The sequence below is a fragment of the Cetorhinus maximus genome, chromosome X, assembly GCF_964194155.1.
Source record: "Cetorhinus maximus chromosome X, sCetMax3.hap1.1, whole genome shotgun sequence".
Taxonomy (NCBI): domain Eukaryota; kingdom Metazoa; phylum Chordata; class Chondrichthyes; order Lamniformes; family Cetorhinidae; genus Cetorhinus; species Cetorhinus maximus.
Window position 1 is genome coordinate 6,295,137 of NC_135917.1, and position 18,480 is coordinate 6,313,616.

General features: G+C 43.4%; 1 protein-coding gene across 3 annotated transcripts in view; it reads right to left on the reverse strand.

Annotated features, from left to right (window-relative positions):
* Positions 1-18,261, reverse strand: part of LOC144672622 (matrix metalloproteinase-19-like) — a 41,070-nt gene extending 22,809 nt beyond the window's left edge. Inside the window, exons 1-6 of one of the 3 annotated variants that reach the window (XM_078534449.1) lie at positions 18,176-18,261; positions 15,703-15,830; positions 12,794-13,039; positions 12,416-12,527; positions 11,514-11,681; positions 8,376-8,962 (exon numbers count right to left, since the gene is read on the reverse strand). In XM_078534449.1, coding sequence (XP_078390575.1) covers positions 11,630-11,681; positions 12,416-12,527; positions 12,794-13,039; positions 15,703-15,830; positions 18,176-18,225 — 588 coding nt within the window. In that variant the 5' untranslated portion in view covers positions 18,226-18,261 and the 3' untranslated portion in view covers positions 8,376-8,962; positions 11,514-11,629. Of the gene's footprint in view, positions 1-592; positions 711-4,004; positions 4,364-8,375; positions 8,963-11,513; positions 11,682-12,415; positions 12,528-12,793; positions 13,040-15,702; positions 15,831-18,175 lie in introns of those variants that run through there. The other 2 variants (XR_013574125.1, XR_013574124.1) reach the window with 2 other exon arrangements.
* Between the last annotated feature and the right edge of the window lie 219 nt (positions 18,262-18,480).

An 18,480-nucleotide genomic window follows, 5' to 3' on the forward strand; every position in this document is an offset into this window, starting at 1 on the left:
CATGGAGCACAATTATGAAGCAATCGCTTGTACTGTTATGCAGTTAGTCAGAATCAACTTTGCATATCTATTTAATCACCTAACACCACCGTGGGAGCACAGTCAACACCATGTCTGCAGCAGTTCAAGTAGGCCCAAAGCCACCTTCCCAGGGATGGGCAATAAATATCGGTCTGGCCTCACTGCAATGAATTGCCATTAAACTTGTGAACCACTCACTCAGAGGGTACAATGTGGATCACACGCCTCACAGAAGCAATTTGAATTCACAAGATAACAACAGATGAGAAAGGTTAATTGCCCCATCTTAGTCCACCCAGCCAGATAGTGTCGACACCCCCCCACTGCAGTATCTAATTGTTTCTGAAATGATTCCTGGGTTCTTGCATCCACCATTCAATTTGGGAGTTCAGTCCAAGTGTTGATCATTCTCTGTGAAGAAAATCTTCCTGATATCAGTCCTAAATTTCCCTTTTATTGGTTTAAACCTGTGAACCTCCTTGGCTTACACTCACAATTTAATTTAAACTCGTCTGGATTTGCCTTTTCCATATTGTTCACCATCACGTGGACCTCTGTTTGATCACCTTACCTCATTCAGGCCCAGCAGTGCTTCGATGTTACCCAGCTCGAGTGTCTTGTGTGTCCCTCTATCTCCAGTCCTCCAGGCATGAATGTGGTCTTTCTGCACCAGTACATCGCTCTGTATCCTGCAAGAAAAAGTGACAGCTTTGCAAATTAGAAATCCATTCCTAATACAATGCACATTTTGGAAAATACAGTCATTGTGAAACTTTAACATTTGTTACTGTGAAATCTCATAACCAAACTGAATCACTGAGCCATTTGAAACAAAAAATTCAATCTCTGCTTCCCAAGATTTTCCTCACTTCTGCCCCACTGTCACTTTTGTCTCCTGAGTTTTGCCAGAATACAGTTCCATGGACACTAACATCCTTATGAGCACGCACTAATTGTCACCTTTCAAACGTAAATGTCAATAGTCCAAAGGCTGTTCAACTATGCAAGTTGTCCCAATCAAGCTGAATTGTGTCTTTACATATAGCAGCTTTCCACCAGGGGTCACTGAAGAGCAATCTGGCATAGGATCCTCAGCTGGTGTTTAGAACTAGACACCTTCCGAAAAATACAGTTAACAATTCTTGCCAGGAGCCTTGAGGCCTGAATGAGAAAATAGCATGTCCAATTGATTTCCAGTCAGGGCTCCCAGCTGCAGTGACCAGATCAGATTAAGGAATGTTGCAGGCCTTTTGGAAGCTGCTCTCCCTCTTCCCCTGTGTGCCCCCCCACCCGGCTTCCCCATCCAAATAAAGCCAACATTGTTCCTCTCCAAATTTCAAATTTGTCCTGTGTCCAAGGACGACTGAGTTCTCCAAATCAGCCTTTTGTTCTTTGTAAGAAAGTGTGTATTTCCCACATTGTCTCGTGTTGTGTATTAGTCGATCATGCCAAGACCAGGCACTGACCCATCTCTCCTCCTCACTTTTACATGATTTGTAGTTAAGTTTGAAATGAATGAACGTAACATATTCCCCAGAAGGAAGGACTAAGAATTATTGCGTATGTTGGAGACTGTGTTCCTTGTAGGGACACAGGACTCAGGAGCGGGAGTAGGCCATTCAGCCCTTTGAGCCTGCTCCGCCATTCAATAAGATCATGGCTGATCTGGTTGTGATCTCAACTCTACTTTGCTGCCTGCCCCCCCATAACCCTTGACTCCATTCTCTATCAAAAATCTGTCTAACTGAGCCTTGAATAAATTCAGTGACCCAGCCTCTACTGCTTTCCGGGGAAGGGAATTCCACATACTAATGACCCCTTGAGAGAAAAAATTTCTCCTCATTTCTGTCTTAAAAGGTAGGCCTCTTTTTCTTAAACTGTGTTCCTGTAGTTCTAATCTCTCCCAAAAATGGAAACATCCTCTTAGTATCCACCCTATCAAGTCCCCTCAGGCTCTTATATGTTTCAATAAGATCACCTCTCAATGTTCTAAACTCCAATAGGTATAGGCCCAACCTGTTCAACCTTTCCCCGTAAGATAAACCTTCATCCCAGGAATGAGCCGAGTGAACTTTCTCTGAACTGCTTCCAATGTAATTATATCCTTTTTCAAATAAGGAGACCAAAACTGTACGCAGTATATACTCCAGATGTGGTCTCACCAAGGCCCTGTACAGCTGCAGTAAAACATCACTATTTTTATATTCCATTCCCCTTGCAATAAGTGCCAACATTCCATTTGCCTTCCTAATCACTTTCTGTATATTAACTGCATACTAACTTTTTGTGATTCATGTACCAGGACACCCATATCCCTCTTTTTTATTCATTCACGGGATGTGGGATTCCCTGGCTGGGCCAGCATTTATTGCCCATCCCTAATTGCCCTTGAGAAGGTGGTGATGAGCTGCCTTCTTGAACCGCTGCAGTCCATGTGGTGTAGGTACACCCACAGTGCTGTTAGGGAGGGAGTTCCAGGATTTTGACCCAGCGACAGTGAAGGAACGGCGATATATTTCCAAGTCAGGATGGTGAATGGACCACCAAGTTCTGCAATTTCTCTCCATTTAAATTGTATACTGCTTTTCTATTCTTCCTGCCAAAGTGGACAAGTTCACATTTTGTTACATTATTTCTATATCTGCCAAGTTTTTTGCCCACTCACTTAACCTGTCTATATCCTTTTGCAGACTCTATCTCCTCTTGACAACTTACTTTCCTATCTATTTTGGTGTCACTGGCAAATTTAGCTACCATACAATTCAGTTCCTTCACCCAACTCATTGATATAGGTTGTAAATAGTTGAGGCCCCAGCACTGATCCCTGTGGCACTCCATTAATTACAGCTTGCTAACCTGAAAAAGACTTACTTACCCCTACTTTCTGCTTCCTGTTAGCTAACTAATCCTCTATCCATGCTAATATGTTACCCGCTACATCATATAGCTCTGTTAATTAAGGATAACATTAGTACAGTAGTGAGAGATGGCCTTGGCTCAATGTAGAATCAGTTTGGGTAGAGATAATAATAGTAAAGGTAAGAGGTCACTTGTGGGAGTAGTTTATAAGCTCCCTCACAGTAGTTACATGGTAGGACAGGGTATCCAGGAAGAAATAAATGGGGTGTGTAAGAAAAGTACCGCAATAATCATGGGTGACTTTAATCTCATTTTCTCCCTCTGACTATACTGTCTTCTACTGCCACTACATTCCTGTTAGCTCCCCCTGCTTGAATGGTTTCCTGTATCATGGTGCCATGATCAGTTTGTTCATCCATCTTGCAGTTTTCACTTACATCCATACGGGCTGCAAGAACCTTGATGTTTTTGGACAGTGGCATAGGCTGAGGCTGCTCCACTTCTACCTTCTGGGTCCCCGTACCTGCCTCACTCGCAGTCACACCCTCCTGTCCCTGATCACTGACCAAAACAGAAAGCCCTATTCTAAGGTGTGACTGCCTCCAGGAACAATGTGTCCAGGTAACATTCTCCCTCCCCGATGTGTCACAGTGTCCGCAGCTCAGCCTCCAACTCAATGATTTGAGCCAAAGCTCCTCAAGCCACAGACACTTACAGCAGATGTTTTTGCCCTGGATTAGATTGGTGTCCAGGAACTCCCAAATTCTGCAGTCACAACACATCCACTGCCCTGTCATCTTCATTGTGTGTTAATTAATTTATTTTCTAATTTAGTCTATAATTTACCCTACCACACCTAATAAGCTTCACTACTGCTGGTAAAGTTTACTAATATGAATAAAACCTTACAATTACTAATAAATTACATGAATTTGAAAGTGACTGAATGAAATCCCCTGGAGCCTTGGGTGATTCAGTTTAATCTCAGCACTTGGCTGGGGTTAAGTTCCAGGGTAAGGCCTGTCCCAAATACATACTAGTGACATCCAGTTAGAGACTCTCACAATATCAGACTTCTACACACTGGCCTGCTTTTGTTATAAAAAAAAAGATTCCAGTCCTACCTAAATGTTGAAGCCTGTTGACTGGGCCTCTTCCCTCTGGAGTATTGGCACTGAATCCATCCTAGGAATACGTAATCAAAGTTGTCTCCTGTTTTTGCTTGTTAAGATTCAGAGATCAAACGTGTCGAGACGTTCTCAGTTGTGGTCTTCTTCATGGTAAAAACTATCCAATGTACGAATCCAGCAAAAGGTATCCATGTATAAAATTATATCCATCAGTGGCCCCTTTGTGATTCCCCCCAGATGACTGACTGATATTCAACATTGAACCAATCAATGTGTACAGGTCACCCTGTTACAAACACTGCATTCAAATCTTGGACTTGCTCTTTGGGTATCCTGGTTCTGTGAGTAACTGACTGTTGACATGTCAGTGTTTATCCTCAATGAACAAGTAAATCTCACCATTTTTCCAAGTGATTGCAGCATCGAGGTTTGATGGTGAACAGGTTGCCGATATTCTTTGGAGAACTGTTGAGGTTGTTCCAGTGGTTTGCCTCCCACTGCCAGTAACCATCGTCCTACAGTAAGACAAAAAGACAATGTCAACATTTCCAGTTCTGCATGAACTGAGCTGATATCAGGTAGGCCAGAGGCAGGAACCTGATAATTGGACTCAGTGACACTGGGCTGGATTCCTGCACTGGTTTTCTACTGACTGAGATGTGCTGGATAGTGCTCACATGTGGATTTCAGGTGGGGACAAGAATAGGAACAACTGTTAGAGAAGAACCTTCCCTAGTTAGATCAGCACCAACCAGGGAGCAAGGGGAAAAAAAAGTTTCTTTTCCATCCAAGTACATGAATCATTGAAATTCAACCATGGTCGATTCAAGGAAACATATTCATAAAGAAATAAGTGACATTTCCCCATTGAGTTTCTCCTGGATGAACGGGGAAGTGTTTTCTCTCCCTCTCTATCTGTCTCTCACTCCCTCTGTCTCTGTCTCCCTCTCTCTGGGTGAATGGGGAAGTGTCTCTCACTCTCTCTCACTGTGAACTCTCTCTTTTCCTCTCTCTCACTCTTTGAGTGACTGAAGAAGTGTTTTCTCTCTCTGGGTGACTGAGGAAGTGTTTTCTCTCTCTTTGCACAAATGCAGAAGTGTCTCTCTCCCTCTCTCTCTCACTCTGCCTGAATGTGGAAGTGTGTCTCACTCTCTCTTGGTCTCTCCCTCACTCTCACCCTCTGGGTGAATGGGAAGGGGTTTTCCCTCTCTCTCTTATAACTTTATCTCTCTCAATCTCTTTCCCCCTCCCTCTCTTTCTCTCTCTCTGTGAATGAGGATGTATTTTTTTCACACTCTGGGTGAACGGGAAAGGGTTTTGCCCTCTCCTTGTCTCCATTTCTCTCCCTCGGTGAATGGGGATCTGTTTTCTCTCTGGGACAATGGGGATCTGTTTGCAATCTCTCTTGGCGAACGAGGATCTGTTTTCTCTTTCTCTGTGAATGGGGATCTATTTTCTATCTTCCTTGGTGAATGTGAACCTAATTTCTCTCTGGGTGAATTGGGATCTGTTTTCTTTCACTGGGTAAATGGGGATCTGTTTTCTCTTTGGGTGAAGTTGGATCTGTTTTCTCTCTCACTGGGTAAATGGGGATCTGTTTTCTCCCTCTGGGTGAATGGGGATCTGTTTTCTCTCTGGGTGAATGGGGATCTGTGGTTTCTCTCTGGGTGAATGGGGATCTGTCTTCTCCCCCTGGGTGAATGGGGATCTGTTTTCTCTCTCTGGGTGAATGGGGATCTGTTGTTTCTCTCTGGGTGAATGGGGATCTGTTTTCTCCCTCTGGGTGAATGGGGATCTGTTTTCTCTCTCTGGGTAATGGGGATCTGTTGTTTCTCTCTGGGTGAATGGGGATCTGTTTTCTCTCTCGGGGTAAATGGGGATCTGTTTTCTCTCTCTGCTTGAATGGGATCTGTTTTCTCTCTAGGTAAATGGGGGTGTTTTCTCGCTGGCTAAACAGGGACCTGTTTTGTCTCTCTACCTCTCTCTCTGGGTGAATGGGGATCTGTTTTCTCCCTCTGGGTGAATGGGGATCTGTCTTCTCCCCCTGGGTGAATGGGGATCTGTTGTTTCTCTCTGGGCGAATGGGGATCTGTTGTTTCTCTCTGGGTGAATGGGGATCTGTTTTCTCCCTCTGGGTGAATGGGATCTGTTTTCTCTCTAGGTAAATGGGGGTGTTTTCTCGCTGGCTAAACAGGGATCTGTTCTGTCTCTCTACCTCTCTCTCTGGGTGAATGGGGATCAGTTCTCTTTCTAGGTTAATGAGGATGTTTTGTCTCTGGGTAAATGGGGATCTGTTTTCTCTCCCTGGGCGAATGTGGATCTGTTTTCTCCCTCTGGGTTAACGGGGATCTGTTTTCTCTCTCACTCTCGTGAATGGGGATCTGTTTTTCTCTCTCACTGAATGTGGATCTGTTTTCTCTCTCCTGGTGAATGGAGTTCTATTGTTTCCCTCTCTCTCTCCTCTTTCTCTGTGAATGGGGGCCTGTTCTTTTCCCTCTCCTCGTGAATAGGAATGTTTTCTATCTCTCTGGGTGAATGAGAATCTGTTTGCTCTCACTGGGTGAATGGGGATCTGTTTTCTCTCTTGGTGAATGGGGATCTGTTCATCGCTGTGTGAATGTTGATCTGTTTTCTCTTTCTGGGTGAATAGGGATGTTTGTTTCTCTCCCAGTGAATGGGAATCTATTCTCTCTCTGTGAATGGGGGTCTGTTTTTTTCTCTTGTTGAATAGGGATCTGTTTTCTTTCTCTCTGGGTGAATGGGGATCTGTTTTTTTCTCTTGTTGAATAGGGATCTGTTTTCTTTCTCTCTGGGTGAATGGGGATCTGTTTTCTACTTCTCTTGGTGAAAGGGGGTCTGTTTTCTCCCTCTTGGTGAATGGGGACCTGTATTCTCTCCCTAGGTGAATAGGGATCTGGTTTCTCTCTGTGAACGTGGATCTGTTGCCCCTCTCTCGTTGAATGGGGATCTGTTTTCGCCCTCCTCTGAGAATGTGGATCTGTTTGCTCTCTCCCGGTGAATAGGGTTCTGCTTTTTTCTCTCTCTGTGAATGGGGATCTGTTTCCTTTCTCTCTGAATAGGGATCTGTTTTCTCTCTCTTGGTGAATGGCAATCTGTTTTCTCTCTCTCTCTTTCCCTGAATGGGGCCTATTTTCTCTCTCTCTGAATGGGGATCCGTTTTCTCTCTCCTGGTGAATGGCAATCTGTTTTCTCTCTCCCTCTGTTAATTGGGATCTGTTTTCTCTCTCTCGCTGAATGGGGATCTGTTTTCTCTCTCAGTGAACAGCAATTTGTTTTCTCTCTCTCTTTCTCTGGGTGAAGAGGGACATGTTCTCACTAGATGACTGGGGAAGTACTCTCTCTCTCTGGGTGAATCTCTTGGTGCGTGACATCTTTATATTTTCTCTACCCACTCTTTTTTTATACATTCAAAACTTGTGGCCATGAAATTAATGGCAAATTTTCTGGGGGGGAAAAACCTGACCAATGAAACTTAAGAGGCAGACAGCAAAATTTAAAGACTACTTTAATATCATTATTTGAAGACAAAGCATCTTTCTTATGAAGATAGTGACACAGATAGAATTCAGTTCGAGAGCATGTAGTTAAACCCCAGGATCGAAATCCACAATCAATGATGAGAAACCTTTCCTTTAATAGAATGAAAGAACTTGCATTGACATGGTGTGGCATCACATCTTCAGGACATCCTGACCCTCTTTATAGCCAAATTATTACTTCAGAAGTGCTGTTATTTTGGCAACCGTAGCATCAAATTTGTGCACAGCAAGATCCCACAAGCAGCAATGAGATAAATGGTCAGATACCCTGTTTTAATGGTGGTGGTTAAGGGAGGAATATTAGCCAGAACACTGGGATAAATCCCTGTTCTTTTTCAAATAGTGCCATGGGATCCTTTTCATCCGCTTGAGCTCACACAGATTTAGTTTTACATCTCATCTGAAAGACAGCAACACTGACAGTGCAATGCTCACTTTACAGCACTGAAATGTCAGCCTAGAAAATGTGCTAGAGTGGGGCTTAAATCCACAACCCTTGATTCCGAAGTAAGAGTAATGCCAACCTATCGCAGGCTGACACTTGTGATATGACCGTAAATGATGGGGGTTGGGAACCAATAGCATTAAAGAACAGAAAAACTCTAGTGATAAGGCAGCAGTGCTGTCTATCAAGAATGTGTTTATACCACAGGGTGTAAAATAAGCAAGTGTGAAGGGAGGCTAATGTTACCAGAAGGTGAGCTCAGCACTGAGCTGGGTTTGAGACTGTGTGAGGCCTATCACAAATACACATCAGTGACACCTAGTTGGAGGCTGTCACAAAATCACTCTCTTTACCACTTACCAGCTTTCCTTTTTTAATGGTCCAACAAAATGATGACTTTACATATCGAGGAGAAACAAATTCCTTGCCTTTGTTGAAGCCTGTTGACTGGGCCTCTTCCCTCTGGAGTATTGGCACTGAATCCATCCTAGGAATACGTAATCAAAGTTGTCTCCTTTTTTTGCTTGTTAAGATTCAGAGATCAAACGTGTCGAGACGTTCTCAGTTGTGGTCTTCTTCATGGTAAAAACTATCCAATGTACGAATCCAGCAAAAGGTATCCATGTATAAAATTATATCCATCAGTGGCCCCTTTGTGATTCCCCCCAGATGACTGACTGATATTCAACATTGAACCAATCAATGTGTACAGGTCACCCTGTTACAAACACTGCATTCAAATCTTGGACTTGCTCTTTGGGTATCCTGGTTCTGTGAGTAACTGACTGTTGACACGTCAGTATTTATCCCCCATGAACAAGTAAATCTCACCATTTTTCCAAGTGATTGCAGCATCGAGGTTTGATGGTGAACAGGTTGCCGATGTTCTTTGGAGAACTGCTGAGGTTGTTCCAGTGGTTTGCCTCCCACCGCCAGTAACCATCGTCCTACAACAAAACAAATGTCCCCTTTAAGTATTTATCAGATTCCCTTTTGAATGTTATTATTGAATCTGCTTCCACTGCCCTTTCAGGCAGTGGGTTCCAGATCACAACTATTCACTGTGTAAAAAGAAATTCTCTAAATAGCCTCTATAGTTCTTCTGCCAATTATCTTCAACCTGTGTCCCTCTGGTTACTGACCTTCCTGTCATTGGAAACAGTTTCTCCTTATTTACTCTATTAAAACCCCTCATGACTCTGAATGCCTCAATTAAGCCTCCTCTTAACCTTCTCTGCCCTATGGAGAACAATCTCAGCTTCTCCAGTCTCTCCACAATAACTGAAGTCCCTTGTCCCTGGAACCATTCTGGTAAATCTCCTCTGCACCCTCTCCAAGATCTTGACGTCCTTGCTGAGGCCTAACCAGTGTTTTATAAATGCTTAGCATAACTTATTTGCTTTTGTACTCTATGCCTCTATTTATAAAGCCAAGGATCCTGTATGTTTTTCTTAACAGCCTCATCAACTTGTCCTTCCACCTTCAAAGATACCTGTGCATGGACTCTCAGGTCTCTTTCTTGCTGCATACCTTTGAAACTTCACCATTTAGCTCATATTGCCTCTCCTCATTTTTCCTTCCAAAATGCATTACTGAACTCAAAGGAAGTTACGCAAATAGATCACAACTCTGTGCTTAAGTGAGGGCAAGCTTTACTCTCACAATTACGAGAATGCCTCTCCTGCTCGTGGTGTTTTGTTACTCAGGTACAGGGTGGTCAGGCAAAAGGCAGATCAGAGTGTCACACTGCAGGGAGAACTCCCTAGAGCTGCAGATTGGTGCATCAGAAGGATCAAAGAGTCAGATGCACGGGGTCACACAACTGTGGGAACATCCAGAGTCGGCAGACCAGCTGCTTAAGACAGCTCTGGAAGCTGAAACTGGCAGACTCTATTTTTGGAACAGCTCTGGGACAATAAGCGACAACTCACGGAGCACGATTATGAAGCAATGACTTGTATCATTCTGTCATGAAGTTATTAATGTATATAATATTATTGGAATTTTTTTCTTAAATAGAGGGTTAGTCTGTGGTGTGTCTTAATTGGATTAAAGCCAGCTAGTCTGGGTGCTTTAATGTATACTAGTTTTGAGGTGTAAGCAAGTCCAGGATTCTCTTAAGGTTAACTTGCAGGTTGAGTCGGTAGTTAGGAAGGCAAATGCAATGTTGGCATTTATTTCAAGAGGACTAGAATATAAAAGCAGGGATGTGCTGCTGAGGCTTTATAAGGCTCTGATCAGACCACATTTAGAATATTGTGAGCAATTTTGGGCCCCGTATCTCAGGAAGGATGTGCTGGCCCTGGAGAGGGTCCAGAGGAGGTTCACGAGAATAATCCCAGGAATGAAAGGCTTAACATATGGGGAACGTTTGAGGACTCTGGGTCTATACTCAATGGAGTTAAGAAGGATGAGGGGGGATCTGATTGAAACTTACAGAATACTGAAAGGCCTGGATAGAGTGGACGTGGGAAGATGTTTCCATTAGTAGGAGAGACTAAGACCCGAGGGCACAGCCTCATAGTAAAGGGAAGACCTTTTAGAACAGAGATGAGGAGAAACTTCTTTAGCCAGAGAGTGGTGAATCTATGGAATTCATTGCCACAGAAGGCTGTGGAGGCCAGGTCATTGAGTGTATTTAAGACCGAGATAGATAGGTTCTTGATTGGTAAGGGGATCAAAGGTTACGGGGAGAAGGCGGGAGAATGAGGTTGAGAAACTTATCAGCCATGACTGAATGGCGGAGCAGACTCGATGGGCCGAATGGCCTAATTTCTGCTCCTATGTCTTATGGTCTTATGGCAATAAATGCTGTTTTAGTCAGTGACACCCACATGCCATGAATGAATTAAAAAAAAACGCCAATTGTTGTAGGAGCCCTGACAGGATGGCACAGGGAGGGGTAAATCAGCCAAGTTCCCAGCTTCTGGTGGCTATCAGGTTTCCCCTGCAGGGACTGTGCCTGTGGAAGGACAGTATTTGGGCTTGGTTGTGATTTTCACTCTGCCCACTTGCTCGAATTGCCTGCCAACACACATTGCCCTGACTAGGTTGTTAATAATTATCACAGGGAGAAATGTTGGTGGCTGCTCATCCCAACAGGGTGTTAGCGTCTTCAGGAGAGGAGGAGAATGAACAGAAAAAAAACATATTGCTGGTAATTTATCTGCTCAGCTGTTAAAATGATTACTTTTGAAATCAACAGTAAAAGCTGCTAAGTGACCTCAGTTTATTTTAACCTGCACTTTACAAACAGTTGCAGCACTAATAGCTACTGGCAATGCTACAACACCTGTCAAACTCCCTAATCTCAACAGCACCGTGACAATGCACTTACAGGTACTGCAGCCCTGAGCTTCAATTTCTTATGTATGAGTGAGTATCCATCAGTGATGGTGCAGGAAGAGCTCTATGGTGAGTATTTACAACCTGAGAGGCCAAGCAAAATGGGCAGCTGTCTCCCTCTCTCCCATCAGTGAAGTCATTCAGCTGTCTTACCTTTAAAGAAGAATATTCTCCCAATGAACTGTGAGCGAATGGCAGCATCCAGGTTTCCAGGTAATTCCTTCTACTGTTGGTTGATTCTTATGGGATATCTAGCGCCATGGTTGTCACTAACAATCCAAGTATAATGGCCTTTGAAGGCATAGCCCTACTGGCTTGAGCCTAAAGGGAAAACACCACAATGAGGATGATTCACAAATATACAGTATCCTGTGTTCATTCAGATCACGGCCAACCCCTGGACATGCAGTATATGAAGTTGGTGCTTTCCACTCTGTGGCATGAAATGTTCGTGCTCCAGGGCTCTTGTGCCATGATCGTGCCCTGGACAAAACAGATTGCGCAAACTCTCATTCCCTCATTCCATTCCCACAGTACTCTGAGACCAATTGTGTTGAAAAAGAAAAAACTTGCATTTCTATAGCACCTTTCTCAAACTCAGGACAGGCCAAAGTGTTTACAGCCAATTAAGTACTTTTGAAATGCAGTCACTGCTGCAATATAGGACAAGAGGCAGCCAACTTGTCCACAGCATGATCCCACAGACAACTTCAGTTTAACATCTCATCCACAGCATGATCCCACAGACAAATTCAGTTTAACATCTCATCCAAAAGACAGTGCCTGTGGCAGTGCAGCATTTCCTCAGTACTGCACTGGGATTGTCAGCCTGGATTATGTGCTCAAGTCTCTGGAGTGAGACTATGAAGCCATAACCTTCCAACTCAGAGGTGAGAAAGGCACCCATTGAACATTGGCTGACACTGTATCCGCTCTGAGAGTCTTGGGTAAGGTAAGTAATAATAAATTACTATTACTATACTAATAGTAATAGTACAACTATTATTCTATACAGAGGTGCCTTTGCCCATTGCTCATTAAAGCCTAAGACTTACTGAGAATGAAGGCGTTGAGATCTGCCATGCAGTGATCTGGTTTCCGCTGGTTGGTGGCATTGATGTGGTGGCAGCGCCAAGATGATGGGCTCGTTGTCAGATTCTTGTTTACCTGGGGAATTCCCAAAAAACAAGACAATCAACATTTCCAATACATTCCTGGCAATCTTCAAGAGCAACTGATTTCACCCCCCATCATTAATAGAGAATGCCTCAAGCAGAAAATGCCTCAGAAAGGACCCAGCTTCAAGCATTGGACTGTGCTGAGATTACTGATCTCAACTGGAGCTTTTACAGCTAGCCTCAGAAACTCTGGGCTTTGGGGGGGTGGGGAAGAGGATCAAACAAATACAATTGAGACAAGTGGCTGTTACTTACCATATAGAGCTTGTATTCTTTTTGTGTCATCTGAGTGTAGCCTGAAAGCTGGGTTGTACCCAGAGTAGAACGATGCTATTAGGGCACTGTGGACCTTGGAGTGGCCAAGTCCGAGGACGTGTCCAATCTCATAGGCTGCAACCAATCTCAGGTTAGTCCCTTGTGTTGTTCCTTCTGTCCAGGTCTCATCTTCATCAAAGTAGGCCCGCCTATCCTCAGGGGTGAAGAAATGTGTGAGGGTCCTACCTGGAGAAGAACATGAGATACATGTAGGGTTCAGATCTAGTGTACGGTTTGAAGTAAGTTGGCTGAGATTTTACATAAGCTGTCGATTGTAAGTTCCACATATCCTCACATGCTGCTGCAGAAAATGTTTTCCATTCACTGTCGACTATATCCCAATTTAATGACTGAATAAAACTGACACCTGCCATTTATTCCCCCAGGTGCTGCTTTATATTTCCAGCGTTTTTGGTGTATATTTCTGATTTCCAGCATTGGTAATTTTGACTTTCATCTCCAATAAGTGATTCCTATTTGTACTGAACGTAAATTGATAGCTCTATCTTCCAGTTCTTCTTTCACTCAAGTAACTGGGGTGGGGGTGCAAATTGAGGTGAATTGTAACAATCTCCAAGTGGCCTCCCACTGAGCTTTCTAACTTGCCTATCAAATTTATAACTGGCACAAAAACAAAATGCTGCAGATGCTGGAAAACTGAAATTAAAGCAGAAAAGGCTGAAAATACTCAGCAGGTCTGGGAATATAAATGAAGAAAAACAGAGTCAGGTTTTCAGGTTTGCATCTCCTCAAGACCCATCTTTCATTATTTCACTTGTCCCATTACCATCTCCTTTTGCCTGGCACCATCATCCCTTTTGTCATTTAATCTCTCCTGCCATCCAGCCTATCACAGATCTTCCCTTTTGTTCTATCCCTCCCTCTCACACTTTTCCTGCCTCTGTACTTGTTTGAAACCTGTTACATCTCTAACTTTTTCCAGTTCTGGTAAAAGATCACTGATCTGAAACATTAACTCTGTCTGTGTCTCTCTCTCTCCACAAATTTAACCTGGTTTTCATTCTGTGGTATTGCACAACTTAAAAGGCCCTTTCCATTACCAATGCTGGTCGGTCTGGATTTTGGTGCTTTTCTCAACTAAAGTCCTTGATCAAGAAATCCAAACCCAGCCTAAACGACTCCACGCAGGTCAAGGTAGTTTCAAAGTTTTGGTCCATTATTCAGTTTACTCCATTCACAACCCTCTCAGAGCTATAATGAAGCAGGTCTAACTCCTATCTGTTAGCCACAGGGTCCTCACAATTCTCCCACCTGGCCCATCGAATCACGTGTTACCATCATGGCTTCCACGAGCAAAATGGGTTGCAATGTCAGTTTGTCCACTCTTGATGGCTTGAAAAGTGAGGGGAGTGACGTCACTCCAGTACTAGAGCACAGTTTGTATGGCTTTCCTGACCTCACTCAAGGTCACGTCTGGGGTGTACTTTAAGATTTGATAAGTTAAATGTTTTCTCTGCCAGCGTCACAGAGTTTCAAATCACAAGACAACACACACTACTGAAAAGCACTGCGACTTAGAATGGTAGAGAGGGGATAGTGGTTGAGAAATGAAGAATGCAAGAGGGAGAAGAGAGAGAGAAAAGGAAAAAGAGAAAGTGATAGAAACATTAAGAGTGGAAGTGAGGTGGTGCAGAAGGAGGGACTGAGTGATGACCCCCAGGAGAAGAAGGGGGTGAGCAATACATTGAGAAAGAGAAAGAGAGTCAGATAAGGAGAGAGAGAGAGAGAGAGAGAGGCACAAGAGTGGGAGGGAGTTGGTGCAAGAGGTAAAGGAGGGTAGGGAAGAGAGAGAGAGAGTCTGAAAGCTAGGGACTGAGGGATACAAGAGCAAGACAAGGACACAGACACCAGCAATGAAGTGCTAAAATAGTGTGCTGAAGGCTGGGACAGAGACATGCTGAAAGAATGACATGACAGCTGTGAAGAACTCCCAAAAATGGATGGTTGCAGTCACAGGCAATAGACAAATCTGGCCCTTCTGAAGGAAGCTGTATGTTAAAAGAAACAAAAGAGGCCAGATTTGGTAAGACAATAGCAAGGAATCTCTCAACTTCTTTGTGAGTCAATATTAAAAATATGTTTTACATTTCATTCAAGAAAAATGAACTTGAAGATAAAATAGTCAAGAAGAGCCTGATTTAGATTTACAAAATTTTAAAATCATATTTCAAATGTTGCCTTTGAATGGGATATAGTCAACAGTTTCTGCAGCACCGTGTGAGGATTTATGTGTCAGGCAAACGACAGGAAGAGGCTCCAATTTCTTCATTAACACCTCACTTCTGACAGACTAATATTTGCATTTACATCTCACATTATCAGAACACGACATCTCAAAATCTCAAAGCATTTCAAGCAATGAATTACTTTGGGAGTGCAGTGACAGTTGGGAAACTGAGCACTTCCAAAGATCTACATGTGAATACTAGAATATGGACAACAATTCACCAAGGCTCCTTCAACAGCATCTTCCAAACCCACGACCACTACCATCTAGAAGGACAAGGGCAGCAGATAGATGGGAACACCAGCGCCTGGAAGTTCCCCTCCAAGTCACTCACCATCCTGACATGGAATTATATCGCCGCTCCTTCACTGTCACTGGGTCAAAATCCTGGAACTCCCTCCCTTACAGCACTGTGGGTGTACCTACACCACATGGACAGCAGCGGTTCAAGAAGGCAGCTCATCACCACCTTCTCAAGGGCGATTAGGGATGGGCAATAAATGCTGGCCCAGCCAGCGAAGCCCACATCCCGAGAATGAATACAAAAAAACATGTGCTTTGGGATCACAGCAATAAGAGCACTGGAAAAGAGCAGATTTACCTAAAAGGGAGAACGTTAGAATCCTGTGATTAACAGAATCCTTCACTCTTCTGGGCAGCCTCATTATTTCCAGTGTGTTTCTGTCCAAAACTCCAGTGACAGGGAGGCCGAACATCACCTGCAAGGACCTGGAGACAAAGAAAGGGAATATGTGAGTGAAGATGGCACAGGAGAATGTAAGGAAGAAAGAGAGAAAGGACAGAAAATAGGGGAAAAAGAATCCAAAGCAGTACATTTTGCCTGATCTCTATTTAACTCTACTGGAACATTGGATGAAGCTCATTTCAGTTTGCTAAGTAACTGATTTCCTTTTATTTCCCCCACTCCCCCTCCACTGCTCCTGCTGTCTTACAGGCATCTTTACCCCCTGTCTGATAGGCTTTCATCATGTGTAAGCCAAAGTAGTGATTCCCAGCAGGTTATTCAACTGCAGGAGGCATCATTTTCAAACCCAGTCCGATCTTGCCATACACACTGGCACACTTTCAGCAGGGTTTATGAGAAAGCAATGTGGAGTAGGATGCCTGGTTGACTTTTCTGCTCTTAGATATACGGTTGCATATCTGCATACATGCACAAATACTTGCATATTTTGTAGACAGTGGGAGTGAAATTAGTGTTTTCCAACAGTGTGGAAATGAGCCATTGTGAATTCGCAACTCAATTTGCACCCTGTTCGATTTATTAAAGTCAAGGGGAAGGAAATCCAAGCATGGTGTAAAACAGGCTACTAATTTGCTATTGCATATCACCACACCACTGGCAAAAATACATTTTATCCATGTCAAGTTTATGCATGTTATTCTATAGAGTAGTGAGGACTATGAGTGGAACCAGCCCTTCATCCCTCCATGCTGAATAAACTGGCTGAAAACCTCGTTCAGCCCTTTCATGGTTATGCTCCTGAAACAACAGGAACTCCATATAATTTGCCATAACAGATCAGTTCATTATTGGAAATGTGAACAATATTTTGCAGTAATTGCCAAACGAAGCATCTGACAGTTAGTCAATAGTGGGGAGGCAGAAATATTATAGGTCTGAAGCCCAGTAATTGTTAGCATGTGTTACAGCTGGAGTTTCAACAATGAAGTCGAGAGTTAAAGAGTTAACAGCCTTATTGTGCAGCCTCGTGAGAACGCGATTGAGAATTTCCTCCTTAAGAATTCAGGAACTGGTATCACCTCAGAGATCTCACAAGGAGCATTATACATAGATAAAATGAAATGATAAAGCAAGATTTATTTTTGTTAAAAATAGGCAATTGATTGTGCTTTGGAATCTGTTCAAAAACATGATTGCTGTAACAAAATGACACAATGCTGGCTAGCCAGGAGTCACCTGCAGATGGCAGTCTCACTGAGTCTTGAATATAGCTCCGATATCTTCTAACGCCTGCCTTGTTCTCCTCTAACATTGCAACACCACTTGCCTTTACAAAAAGGTGCATTTTCTGCATCAGTTTTGCGCCTGCTGGGAGTACCACACAGGCACACCCCATAATTTTCTCTCCACCACATCTCCAAAGTCTGTCACATATGCCTTAAGCGAAGTGACCATTGTTATGTAGGTGGCTGCGATATTCCGTCCGCACCAGCAACTTCGCACAAACAGCCAAGTTGTCGAGAAATTGATCTGTTTGTTCGACAGAGTCCTTTATGTTCAGGAGCTCCGTTGGCAGCACAAGAGCCATGCATCTGCAGTCAATGGCACTCTGGTATGGCAAAAAGGCCTGAAATTAAAATATGCTACTGGATAAGCAGTATGGATATTTAAAGCATTACTTAGGGCACACAGTTTTTGTTGAGTAGAGCTATGACAAAAAAAAAACTCTGGTCATTCGTTTTAATGAATGGCCCAAAATCTAAAGTAATCTCAGTAATCAAGAATTAACAATAAGCAACAAAACTCAGTCATTTCTGGTAGCTATAAAACACTGACAAAATTGGCAGTATTGTCATGCTGTCTGCCAGGGGCTTCTACATCTCAGGAATGTGAAGCTCCCTACGATCGGAAAGCCTACAATTGACCAGTGTTCTTGGTCTAGGATGGAAAAAAGATGCCAGGGTTCCTGTTCCTAATCGCTAGCTCGTGACTTGTTGGGGGGGTCTGGATTTAGGTGAAGACAGATTTGGGCTTCGATTTGACACCCGCTGCTGTCAGATTAGCAGAAGATTCCAGACAGTGCTAACTCCTTGAAGAGGCTTCTCTCTGCAGGTCAGGCAGTCTGGCCCTGCTGTGGGTGCATCTGGGACCTCTGAGCACAAAGAAAAAGCTCCTCTAAATATTTATATAATTGCTTTTGGTTTTCTTGTATAATTTGATCCACACACAGTTGGCTTGCTTCCATCAGGTTTATAGAGCCAGCTGAACTTGGAGCCAAATATGGGAATCTGTATAGAAAACAACCACCAGGAGAGCACTTAGAAAGAGGAAGCTGGAAAAATGATCAGATTGAAAATCAACCCATTACCTGAGTGCTTCGATGAACTCCTTCCGCTGCTCCACTGGTTTATCTGACATCTTAATTGGTTTGTCCAGATAGCCATATGTCACCAGGTAATTCTGCAGTGAAAAATTTCAACAGTTTAATCACCAAAGTATGGACTTTACTTAGGGCCTGATTTTAACCCATGCAAAACCCATCCAATTACACAGGGTTAAAATCAGGCCTGATGTTTCACCTGCAACTCTCTGGCAACACCATCAGGGGCTAATATAGGCTGATTTTAAAGTCATTCTGCTTTGTCCCCCTTTTCTTTCCTTCCCACCACCACA